The sequence below is a fragment of the Betta splendens genome, chromosome 1 (assembly GCF_900634795.4).
Source record: "Betta splendens chromosome 1, fBetSpl5.4, whole genome shotgun sequence".
In the NCBI taxonomy this organism is placed as follows: domain Eukaryota; kingdom Metazoa; phylum Chordata; class Actinopteri; order Anabantiformes; family Osphronemidae; genus Betta; species Betta splendens.
Window position 1 is genome coordinate 5,582,516 of NC_040881.3, and position 11,128 is coordinate 5,593,643.

Here is an 11,128-nt window from a genome sequence, read left to right on the forward strand (position 1 = left end):
CAGTATATGGACAAAACTGACTGCAGCAGAGGCTCAACAAAGCGAGAGCACTGATCGGTGTCAGAACACGGAACGTGACCAGTTCCTTCCTGAAGCTTCAGCTGACTTTGCAACAGTCCCACTGGGAGTGCGTGACGGGGGTTCCCCTTTGCCACGCTCTATCAAAGGAGCACCGGCTTCATTAGCTCTGACAGAGGAGGCATCGGATCCACGTCACTGTGTCCGTCAGGTGGTCCCACGAGATGAGACGCACAAGACGCGACATGTCCTACATCAGTTAGCACCAGTACCCAAGCATCAGTGGAGTGAGCACGCTGTGGTGGACACATCCTATAATGAGTCATGCAACTAAAACCATGTTTCCTGTTTCCCACTCTTACAGTGGTGGAGTTAAAGGTGAGAACGGTGGCAACTGGCCGCAACCACGCAACCAGCAGCGCAGCACAACGGTGAAGTCGCAGCGCGTTGTGATGAAGAGCAACAGCAGCGTGAAGCCGTGAACGGTTCCACTCATGTCAGCAAAGAGCATGGGAGGGACTGCAGAGGATGGAAACAGAACCAGCTCTGAAAAAAATAGTTCTTATCGTCACAACATCTGAGAAGACGTCTCACAAATGACAATTAATTGCTTATGAACATTGCTGTGCAACTGTATCATTGTTTGGGAGCAGAGGCCTCATCAAAATGCTCTTCGTGACAGAGCTGCATCCTTGAAGTTTATACTTTTATTTATTTTTACCCCTTTAAGTTTCATTGTCACCAACAGAAGTCTGCTTATGGTCTCTGACACCGCACAGTCAGCATCTCACTCAAATCATTGGGTGAGTCAGGCCTGACGTCGCTGAAAGCTCGTCTTGCGTAATAGAGCGTGTCCTCAAGGCAAAATTACGGACATACCTGAGCAGCTGACTATAACCTGCGACACGAAATCGACTACTAGTAGACATGTACGAGTCCACAGCCCTGAGCGCTTCCAGCTCTGCTGCACGGACGTGAGGCCCGTCTGTCAACGCCACAATACAGTGACATCAGAAACCAATATTTGTTTCAGTTTGAAATGAGACGGAGGTGTTGACGTTTTGATTTGAAGCTGGGATGATGTGGGAGTCCTGGGGGATTTCTAGTGAAAGTGGTGTTGAAGTCTTGCTGTGGATATCTACTGTGCAAAGCAGCCCAGCCCACGGGGGTAGAGGTCGCGGAGATAACGATCCAGCCGTTTTTACCCAGCTGGAGAGAGTGACCGTGAACCAACTGCAGTGACGTCATGAGAAGAAAAGACTTTTTCCTGCAGGTTTTAGCCTCAAAACGTGAAGACGTGTCGTGCACAGGGCTCTGGAAAAAGAACAGGTTAAAGTCCACTTACGTTTGGTGGCATTGATGAGGTTCTTCCCGTCCTTGTAGAGCTCTTTAATGAACCTGTTGGTTTTGTCCAGCTCCGCTTCGTGCGCCTTGATGTTGTCCCTGAAGCCCGGGCTGTCCAGATAGCACTCGCTGAACTCCAGCGGGTGTAGTCCCATTTTCTGACGCTGACACGCTCGCGCCTCGCCCGCGGAAAGCTCGCACAAAATGCCGTTCGCGGGGACGGAGAGTTCACTTTGGGGAGAAAGCGCCGCTGCGCTTGTTGGGGTGTCGAGTGTGGCGAAGGAAGCGCGGCTGACGCTACGTGAAGTAGCGGCGGCTAACGGCGGCTAGCATGGTGACTTGTCCTCCCGACGTGGGTGTTGCTCCACGGTGGTCAAATAACGGCGACGGCAGCTAACAGGTACACCGGGATGAAGGTGACAACGGCGCCAGGTGAGGCTCTCATCGGAAAACGGAGCGCGGGAGTTGTCAGAAGGTCATGGCGCCTCTGTCCGATGTCTCCTTCCTCCAGCAAACTCACTCCTCCTAGCAAAGTGACAGATTGAGAAACTCTGCTGACATATGTGTGTGAAGCAAAAACTTCTACCGAAGAGTTGTTGACGTGGACAAGAGAGACAGCGCTTTTCAACTTCCGGCTTTGTTTGTGATGAGACGCGTCCAACTATGTATAAACGGAAGCAAACAGGCAAATAAGTACATTGGGATTGGATTGCAAGTAATACGAGTTTCAGAATGATGGCGATATTGGTTACGTTATTATCAAAATCCGCGTTTATTCCTTCATATAAACAGGACCGGTATACATGGTTTAATCTATTATACTCCTACTACTATTCTTGGTTACTTACAAACTAATAAACAAACGCTCCAACTCGTAGTTAATGAAAAGCTCATAGGTGGATTTGCTTAACTAAAAAATAAAGGCTAATATTGCAGCATATTAAATAAGACATAACAAACACACCTAAGCAGCGCTATTACAGACTACACTATAAAACCGTATTCTGTAGTTGTGAATTATCTTGATCATTTTTTTATCTTTGATAACGGCTCAAGCTTAGTATGTCATTGGTTCTACTGGAGGCATATCTGAGATGATAACTTTTGCTTAATGCAGTTTATTAATATATAAAATATTTATTCTTCACCATGCTTTATAAAGTGAATACATGCTATTCTTAGCCTAAGAATATATTAGACGTTGTTGCATGTAGCATAGGGAACCTTTCTCCTGTTACGTGTTTCTTCTGGGGCGGTTCGGCGCTCGGACACGTCTCGTGTTTTAACGGTAGACCTTTCCACCATGGATCAATTTAATCGTAAATAAGCTCAGCAGTGCTTCTTTTCTTTTTATAGCCGTAGCGCAACATCAATTTAAAGATATGATTCTTGTTGATATATCGATAGGATTTCACAGCGACTGTCAGAACAGTTTTTATCAGCAAGCTAACGTTAGACTGCAGCCGGGAGAGGCTATTAACTGCGATGCTAAAGACGTGTTTGCTGAATTAGTAACAACGTCCCGTTAATTAAAACAGCAGAGATTGTCTCAGTGTTTTTCCAGCCCACAAGACTGTGAATACAACAACACAGTAAGTTTATGTAAATCAGTAATGCTACCTGATGCCTTCATAGAATTGTTTTCTTAAACGAGTCTCTCTCACACACACACACACACACACACACACACACACACACACACACACACACACACACACACACACACACACTATAAAAAACAACAACTCAATTTTCAGTAATACATTGTTTTATTATTTAAACCTCAACTTAAATCAAAGTCTGGACTTGGTAAATCTTTGTCACATAGAATATGAAGCCTTGCAAGGTTTATTATGTTATCATACAATGTTACAAACACAATATATCTCATATAAGTAAGTGAGTCAGACTTTATAATATATGTAATATAATATGGTTTTCTTACTGGCAGAAATGGGTTCAGATACGTGTTTATTTAGCCATTAAAAAAAGTTTTTAGTTTACTGTTACATTACTCATGTTTGTCCAATGTTTGTTTGTTTATTTTGAATGATTAACCAGTTATGCTAATATTAAGTCACCTAGCGTTGGTAACGTTTTTTGGTCAGTTAATAAATGTAATAATTGTTATAACTTGGTATCTCATAGTCCTACTTCATTTAGCTTTGTTCTGTATGTCAATGCATTCTGTATCATTTATTACTGGACTCACTATTCTGTGTCTTTGTTTTAATGGATGCCTAATGCCACTGCAAGGCCGAAGCACGGCAGAAGGGCCCGACGGCGCCGCAGGGAGGACCCTGCCCGAAATGAGCTGGTGTCCAGTTCCTTAGAAAGTGCCCAACAGTGTCTGTTTAAACAGGATTATGGGACTGCATTTGTGCACTACCTGCTGGCCCTCAACCTCGCACCTGTGTTTAAGGACTTTGCAAGGGTAATGACTGTTTATACTTCTCTGAAAACCGGACCGCTTACATTTACTCTCAGATATTGTAAACACATAACAACTATTAAAGAGATTATGGGCTGTCTGAAACATTACTTCCTTATTCTGTAAATACTGCTGTTTCAGTTAATTGTGGAATCATTGAGTCCATTGACACATTTCAAACAGGTTTTCTTAATATCTCCCTTTCAGGAGTCCTTTAGGTTCACTCTCTTCAAATGGGCAGAGGAGCTGGACTCTGTGGGCCGCATCCAGGAACTTTTTGATTCTTATGAACAAGCCCTGGAGCTTTTTCCTGCTGACGAGGTCATACTCAACAGCATGGGCGAACACCTGTTCAGGTACTGTCCACCTCTGAAAAAATGTTTATTGCTGTGTAAATAGATGTCAACACTTGTGTAATTATAGGTCAACGTGCTGTTTATTACTTTATGAGTATAGTAGTAGTTATATTGTGTGTCTCCTTTTATGGTTTAGGATGGGATTTAGAGATGAAGCCGCAGGTCATTTCCACAAAGCCTTGAAGCTGAGACCAGATTATCCTGAGGCCAGGGAAAACTTTTATCGTGTTGCCAACTGGCTGGTTGAGCGCTGGCATTTTCTAATGCTCAATGACCATGGGAGGAACCGGAAGTATCAGCAGGCCATTCAGAAGGCTGTCCAGAGTGGCTGCAACACTGTACTTGACATAGGTACTGGCACTGGGATCCTTGGGTGAGACATATTCCATGAGAACATAGATTTTTTTTTTATTGCTGGCATCTGATGTATTTGTAAGTTAGAACTTGATCCCAAAGGTCTGGCACATTTGTGAAGTAAAGCAATAGAGCAAAATGTGTCTTTTCCTGATGTCCTGCCTCTGTCTGTTCAGCATGTGTGCGAAGAAGGCAGGGGCGGCCGAGGTGTACGCCTGTGAGCTGTCCAAGACGATGTATGAACTGGCCTGTGAGGTGGTGGCTGCCAATGGAATGGATGGCAGCATCAAGCTCCTCCATATGAAATCCCTGGAGATGGAAGTGCCAAGAGACATCCCACACAGGTAGAGGACAGTTTACACCTAAACACTGCTTCTGCAGCAACAATATGCCAGTGTTTGTGTTGTTACTAATGTTAAACTTTGACGAAGTTTGTGTTTTGTTTTTTTCAAATGAATGAAATGTTTTTAGGGTATCCCTGGTTGTGACAGAGACGGTAGACGCAGGATTGTTTGGAGAGGGCATAATAGAGAGTCTCATTCATGCCTGGCACCACCTCCTGCTGCCTCCGCAGGTAACTTTAAATATTAAAGACAAGCACAGGACATAAAACAGAACATTGTCCTCCAGTCACCACTGTACAATATTAACATGTCTTATTGGCATTTTATAACTGTTGATGTTTCACACTGATGCACCCACAAACGTACAAAATTTAACATTTTATAAAGTTGCTAAATACTAAGCACCCACTGGGCTGGCAAAGAAATGGGTTAACGCTTCAGAGAAGAGAACTGAGGATAAATTTAAGACACGTTTCTGAATTTCCCACGAAGTTCTGTGATACCCAACTTTACAATAACAATAAATAACGTAAATGGACATTCATCGGTTAACAGTAAGTGTATTATGTTACCTTCTTTATCACTAAAAGCGTATGTGTCTTCTTTTTATAGAGAGGAGAGAATGAATTCAAGGACCCGTCTGCTACAGGGCGGGTTATCCCTGCTGGAGCTACTGTGTTTGGTATGGCTGTCGAGTGCATGGAGATCCGACGGCATCACAGGTAGGCTCTGGAAAATGTCCCTGCGTGGGCATGTGACTGGTAGAATGTGGTTTACTGCAGTCACCGTTTCATCTTGTTTGCTTGTGTAACACATGTAAGGTCTGTGTTAGGTCAGTTGTTTCGAGGTGTTTGAACCTGCATTTACATTGCTGTTTTTCCATGAAGGCTTTGTGTGTCAGAAGTTGGCAGCCTGTCCATGGCTGCAGCAGGAGAGCTGCGTAGCCCAGTGAGCTGTAGCTCTGAGCCAGATGACTCCATGGAACCGTACACAACAGAGAGACTCAGCAGACTGCCAGGGGGATTCAAAGCCCTCACAGAGCCCTTCACAGCCCTCAACATAGATTTCAATAATGTGCAAGTGAGCAGAAATATCCATGATGGACTTTTCAAATAGGCTAAAAGTGTATAAGTGACCTTTGCCAACTTTGCAGCTTCTTTGTGTTCCACCTTCAGAGAATTCCTAATATTTAATTTCTTGCCTAGACTCAAGCAAGATCATTTCTTGTGAGGACATATGATTTATTTACCTGACCATATGTCTGCTGGTCCTATGAAAAATAATTGCTGTTTAAATACTGATTATGCCCATATTATGGGTGCATAATATTTATGAGCCTGCAGGGATTGTCTGATTAATTAGCTCCCTGTACCAACCTTAGAGAGTTGTTTGTCTGCCAGACACAAGGCCCGTGTAGGACAATTTAATATATTTATCCACACACAAGCTGTGAAACTTTCTAGAAGCAGTGACATAAACTTAGTACATTGTATTGTTGTTGATGCCATTGTCCTGTTATTTAACAGTTTTCCTTCAGTCACCTTACAGTAGTCTTTTCTGTTACTTACCATTTCTTGTCGTTTTGATTGTGGTTTTTAAAGTGCTGGATGACTGACACTAGCTTCAGCCTCTGGTAACACACTCAGATTTAAATTATGTGTTGATAACCTGTAGGAACTGGAGGGCCTGAGCTCCAGGGAAGTCCAGCAGATCCGTCTCCCTGTCATTCAGGAGGGCGAGCTGGATGCCCTGGCTGTGTGGTTCCAGCTCCACCTGGACGAGGAGAGCAGTCTGTCTACTGGGCCCCGGGAAGACACCTGCTGGGAGCAGGCCGTCTACCCAGTCCACAGCACCAGGGGTAAGACACACAGAGCAAAGGGAGTCCCACAATATTGGTGTGAACAGTATTTTCTGTCCAGTTTTACCTCATGTCCAGTTTAAGTTCCCATGGATGGATTCCATGAATACATTAAACTGTTCACCACAATATTTACATTAACAGTTTTAAATGTTTTAATCAAGCATAATTTAATCTTGAGTTTGTGTTTGTTTTCTCGTTCCCCATTAGTGTTGCATTCTCGTATTTTGACAGATGAGGGCAGTGTAATGTAAATCACATCAGTTTTTAAATATAGGATCGTAGCACAAAAACATTTAGGTTCTTTATTAAAAAAAAACTATAGTGGAAAACAACACATTTACTGAAACTTAGACAAGAGTTCCTGAAGTAAATTAAATAAAAGATTTTGTACTAAAGGATAAAATGTCTCTTTAAAAAACATAATTAGATTTGCACAAAGTATTAATAAATTAAATGTTCCAGATCTAACTAAAACTCTGAACCTAATAGCCACTGACATGAGGTGACATGTTCCAGTTGGCATCGCGTTAAGTCGTCTTTTAGACAGGATTCAGCAGCATCTCACAGCGCTGCTAATTGGCTGAGGCAGCGTCGAGGGAGCTGCCACCTTTCCAGCGATTGCCAACATCCGCTTCCCAGCACCGGTGACGTGTGCGTCGTGATCGCCTGTGACACTATTTAGCGTTCATGAAATACTTATAGGCAATAAATATGCATTTTCCCCAAATGCCTCTGACAGGCAGCGTGCTGACATGAAGACATGAGCAGATGTTATTCCTGTAGGAATCCTCTCTGTGCCTCTCCTGCTCCCTCTCTCCTTCCTCCCTCTGTCTTTCTCTACACCGGGTCCCCTGAATCTCCTTTCTCTGTCGGCCTCTCCTTATTCATCTCCCTTTTTCTCACTGTATTCCTTCCTTCCTTATTACAGCCTCTCTTATATTTCTACAGCCAAATTCTCTTTGTTTTTACAAATAAAATAAATGTGGTTATCATCAGCGTAACGTTTGTGATTAGGTCATGATGTGTATTTTTATCTTGTACAAAAATGTCATGGGTTTTGGTTCCATTGTATAATTGTAGTCTTTTGCTTGTTTCTAAAGGATTTGGCCTGAAACCTCATGATGAGCTCGTTGTTGAAGTCTCCTGCCGTGATGCCTACTTGAGGCTCTGCAGTGTTGCTGTGATTAGAGATGGGCATGAAATCCGTCTGGACAAGCATCTGGACTTGCAGCTGCTTAAAAGTATATCAAACGCAAACCCGGAGGCCGAACTCTGCAGCGCATTAGCGTGTCTTCAGACTGACCAGAATCAAACAAAAGATCTCTGCATGCTGGAATGTTCAGAAATGGCGCTCCTGAACCATCAGGACTACCATCAGGGCTTTTGCAGCGCTATGGCCAAACTCATCTTCCAGCTGAGGAGCAAATGTGAAAAGCGTTCAGGTGGTAATTCAGACCTCGGTGAATGTGTTAATTCCACAGACTGTGGGGACCTACTGTATGTGCTGGATGTGTCCGAGGGCTTTTCGCTGCTCTCCCTCATCGCTGCCAGCCAGGGTCACGTAAAAGCTTACAGCTCTGTGGAAAAGAACAAGCAACAAGACGTGCTAAGACGCCTGGCTCACTCCAACAATATCCCAGAGCAGCGTCTGGAGTTCTGGCTCAACCACATGGAGGATGAGCAGGGGATGCTGCAGAGGCCATCCAGGGAGAAGCTGTGGAGCGCCATCATCCTGGACTGTGTTGAGACCTGTGGTCTGATACGACAGAAGCTGATGGAGAAAGCATCCCTGGCCAGGTGAGTAGATACTGGACTGTTGGACCAAAAGCAGCACAGGAGATTTTAAATTTGCTTTCTGATTGTCACATTGTATTGTCTGTAAAATGAAAGAAATGCTCCAACCTATATGCTTTTAATCCAAGGTGTCTGCTGGAAGAAGGGGGGCATATTTTCCCTGAGCGGATTGTGGTGCATGGTATGCTGGTGGAGTCGGACATGTTGCTGCTGGAAAGTGCTGTCCAGGGTCAGGAGCCCACACTGGGATTCAACATTGCTCCTTTCATCAACCAATTTACTGTGAGTTCGCCAACATAATCTGCCATATCCTATTTAGAATTGTTTTAGTATAGCACTGGAAAGACTGGAGTTTTGCTTGTATTGCTGCCCGAGACCTAGCACCAGATAAGCAGAGGAAGGTGGATGGATGTTCACAAGTCCAGGATCAGTTCAGCTTGTTATGCAATATAATAGATTTCAGTCCTACATTTCTAAATGTTGCCGTAATATTAGTAACACAACAAATTCACAAGTGTAGCTAAAGCTCTATTGTCAGTCTGAAGCGTCTTCTGGAGTTCCACGAGTTGTGAAGTCTTTTTGTACATCTCAGGCCACTGGTATTTTGTATTCTGTCTCAAGTTTCTGATGCAACCGTCAATATTGGCGTTTCACATACAGTACGCTGTGTTGCCCTGGGGTTTGTATAAATGTGATTGACTGCACAGTGCTTCAGTGATTTTAGATCATAATAATAATCATGTTCTAAAATCAGGCAGGGTCAGTTTTTAGACATCAATTGTTTTGATGTTTGCTGTGTATGGTTTGACTTTTGTTAGACAACGTGTTTGACTTGAGAAACTCTGGTGCAGGACTGTGTTTTCTGTCTTGCAGCTCTCTTTGATGTGTGTGCTTCCCAGCTGTGTTTAAAAAAGCTGTGAAAATCCCTTTGAGTTCTTCTTCTTTATTTGGTCTGGAAATGATCTTTTTTTTTTTCCAGCATCAAGTTTGCGCTCTAATTTTGCTGGCCCCTCATGGGACGGCCTTTTGTTTTACCAGATGTTGTCTTTGAAGCCCTCAGTGGAGGGCACTTTCTAGCACAACTGTCACATAAGACACAAGACACAGCTTGGCTCAAGATTCCTACCTGAATCCATCAGTGCACATTACGTCAAGCACATCAAACAGCAGACTGAGGTCTGCACAACTGTGACAGGGAGGAGGAAAGATTCTTTTGTTCCGCAGTAAAGGAAACTGTGACACTTTCTGTGGTACACTTTGTTTTCTCTCTTAGATTATGTGTGTGTGTCACCCTGCAGCCATGCTTTGTTTGGGTAAATATAAATCACTTATTTAGTAATTATGTGCTGACATTATAAGTTTCAACCAAACATGGATGAATTGCTGGTTTGTGAGGGGGGGCAGCTTCAACCACGAGGCAGCTTCTGCTTGATTTGTAGTGCGCTTCAGTGTTCTCTTTTTTTGGGTGTGAGTCCATTAACGTTTTAGTTTCAAGTACAAAAGGTGCAGTGGTATGTAGTTGACCTGTTTACCTCCAGACAAGAGACATGTGGAAAACACATTTCCTCTCCTGTGGGCAGCGGTTGCCAACCTCTGCACCTGTTCTGTGTTACATCGCTGCCTCAAAGTTGCGCTTCCGCTTGTGCTTTAATAAGGCTTTATAATATGTAGTTCATTGTGGATTCTGTCATCACTCAGTCCAAACAGCTTTTTAAACATTCTGTCTATCTTCTGTGTCCTTCAGGTACCAGTTCATGTGTTTCTGGACTTCTCTACCCTAGAATGCAGGCGTCTGAGCGAATCTGTGGAGCTCTTTGTTCTTGACCTTATGAATACAAATGCAAACTACACTAACAGGGAGGTGAAGGTAAGACACATTCTATGCTGAAGTGAACTGAACTGAGTGTAAGCAACGTGAACAATAACAAGTCTCTAACCTACTTTCAGGTTCATGAACTCACTGCACTAGAAAAGTAGGAATTGTTGCTGTTGTGCCAAAAATACCTTCTTAAGCCCTGATTCCTGTTTGCCAGGTCCAGGCCACATCTGCAGGAAGAGTAACTGCCATTCCTTTCTGGTACCACATCTTCCTCTACCAGGAGATCAGCGTCAGCACCCTTAGCCAGAGGTCTCACTGGAAGCAGGCGGCCGTTGTTCTGCAGCAGCCCCTGCAGGTTCGAGCTGGAGACTGGGTCCGACTTGCTGTGAAGCTCTATAAAAGCACCATCTCCATAGCAGCCCACATAGACGAGGCCCCAGGGCCAATGGAATGATCTGATCTCTTACATACGCTGTAGGAAAATGTATTGAAGTCTATGCATTGTGTTATTTAATGGTGAAGAGAATAATCTATCCAATGTAAGTTTATCAAAAATGTCATGCCAGTTTTTTGCAAATCTGACATGTGGAAAATCCTGGTTTATCTTTTATGTTTTCATTATTCGCTATAAAATTGACATTTATTATTTGTAAGTATGTCATAGATATTAAAGTTGTCCTTTAAATGTTGATTTTATAAAGATGTCTTGACAACCTTTCTAATAAATGTAGAGCACTGAAATGAATGAAAAAGTAATTATCTGACTGGATAATCAGAAAATTATAAATTAAACTTTAGAACATCAGC

At 43.4% G+C, this 11,128-nt stretch overlaps 2 protein-coding genes across 4 annotated transcripts in view; one reads left to right on the forward strand and one right to left on the reverse strand.

Moving 5' to 3' along the window:
* Window positions 1-1,963, reverse strand: part of arhgap10 (Rho GTPase activating protein 10) — a 41,733-nt gene extending 39,770 nt beyond the window's left edge. Inside the window, exon 1 of one of the 2 annotated variants that reach the window (XM_029149870.3) lies at window positions 1,364-1,963. In XM_029149870.3, coding sequence (XP_029005703.1) covers window positions 1,364-1,517 — 154 coding nt within the window. In that variant the 5' untranslated portion in view covers window positions 1,518-1,963. The remainder of the gene's footprint in view (window positions 1-1,363) is intronic. The other variant, XM_029149878.2, reaches the window with a different exon arrangement.
* A 565-nt stretch (window positions 1,964-2,528) lies between these two features.
* prmt9 (protein arginine methyltransferase 9) lies at window positions 2,529-11,126 on the forward strand. Of its 2 annotated transcripts, XM_029149845.3 has the most exons (13): window positions 2,529-2,954; window positions 3,599-3,796; window positions 4,001-4,149; window positions 4,286-4,522; window positions 4,680-4,847; window positions 4,975-5,077; window positions 5,460-5,569; window positions 5,735-5,927; window positions 6,522-6,705; window positions 7,809-8,505; window positions 8,631-8,784; window positions 10,247-10,369; window positions 10,536-11,126. In XM_029149845.3, the coding sequence occupies exons 2-13, from the start codon at window positions 3,599-3,601 to the stop codon at window positions 10,773-10,775; spliced, it is 2,556 nt and encodes an 851-aa protein (XP_029005678.1). In that variant the 5' UTR covers window positions 2,529-2,954; the 3' UTR covers window positions 10,776-11,126. The 2 variants fall into 2 exon arrangements, with proteins under 2 accessions (XP_029005678.1, XP_029005687.1); XM_029149854.3 differs by lacking the exons at window positions 2,529-2,954; window positions 3,599-3,796; window positions 4,001-4,149 and having other exon boundaries at window positions 4,361-4,500.
* Window positions 11,127-11,128: the final 2 nt, after the last annotated feature.

Bases quoted from the DNA above. Each gene is read 5' to 3' on its own strand.
- prmt9 (XM_029149845.3), top strand. From the start codon at position 3,599: ATGCCTAATGCCACTGCAAGGCCGAAGCACGGCAGAAGGGCCCGACGG. The intron at 5,928-6,521 runs GTGAGCAGAAAT...GATAACCTGTAG, and splicing joins TAGATTTCAATAATGTGCAA to GAACTGGAGGGCCTGAGCTC. The intron at 8,506-8,630 runs GTGAGTAGATAC...TTTTAATCCAAG, and splicing joins GAGAAAGCATCCCTGGCCAG to GTGTCTGCTGGAAGAAGGGG.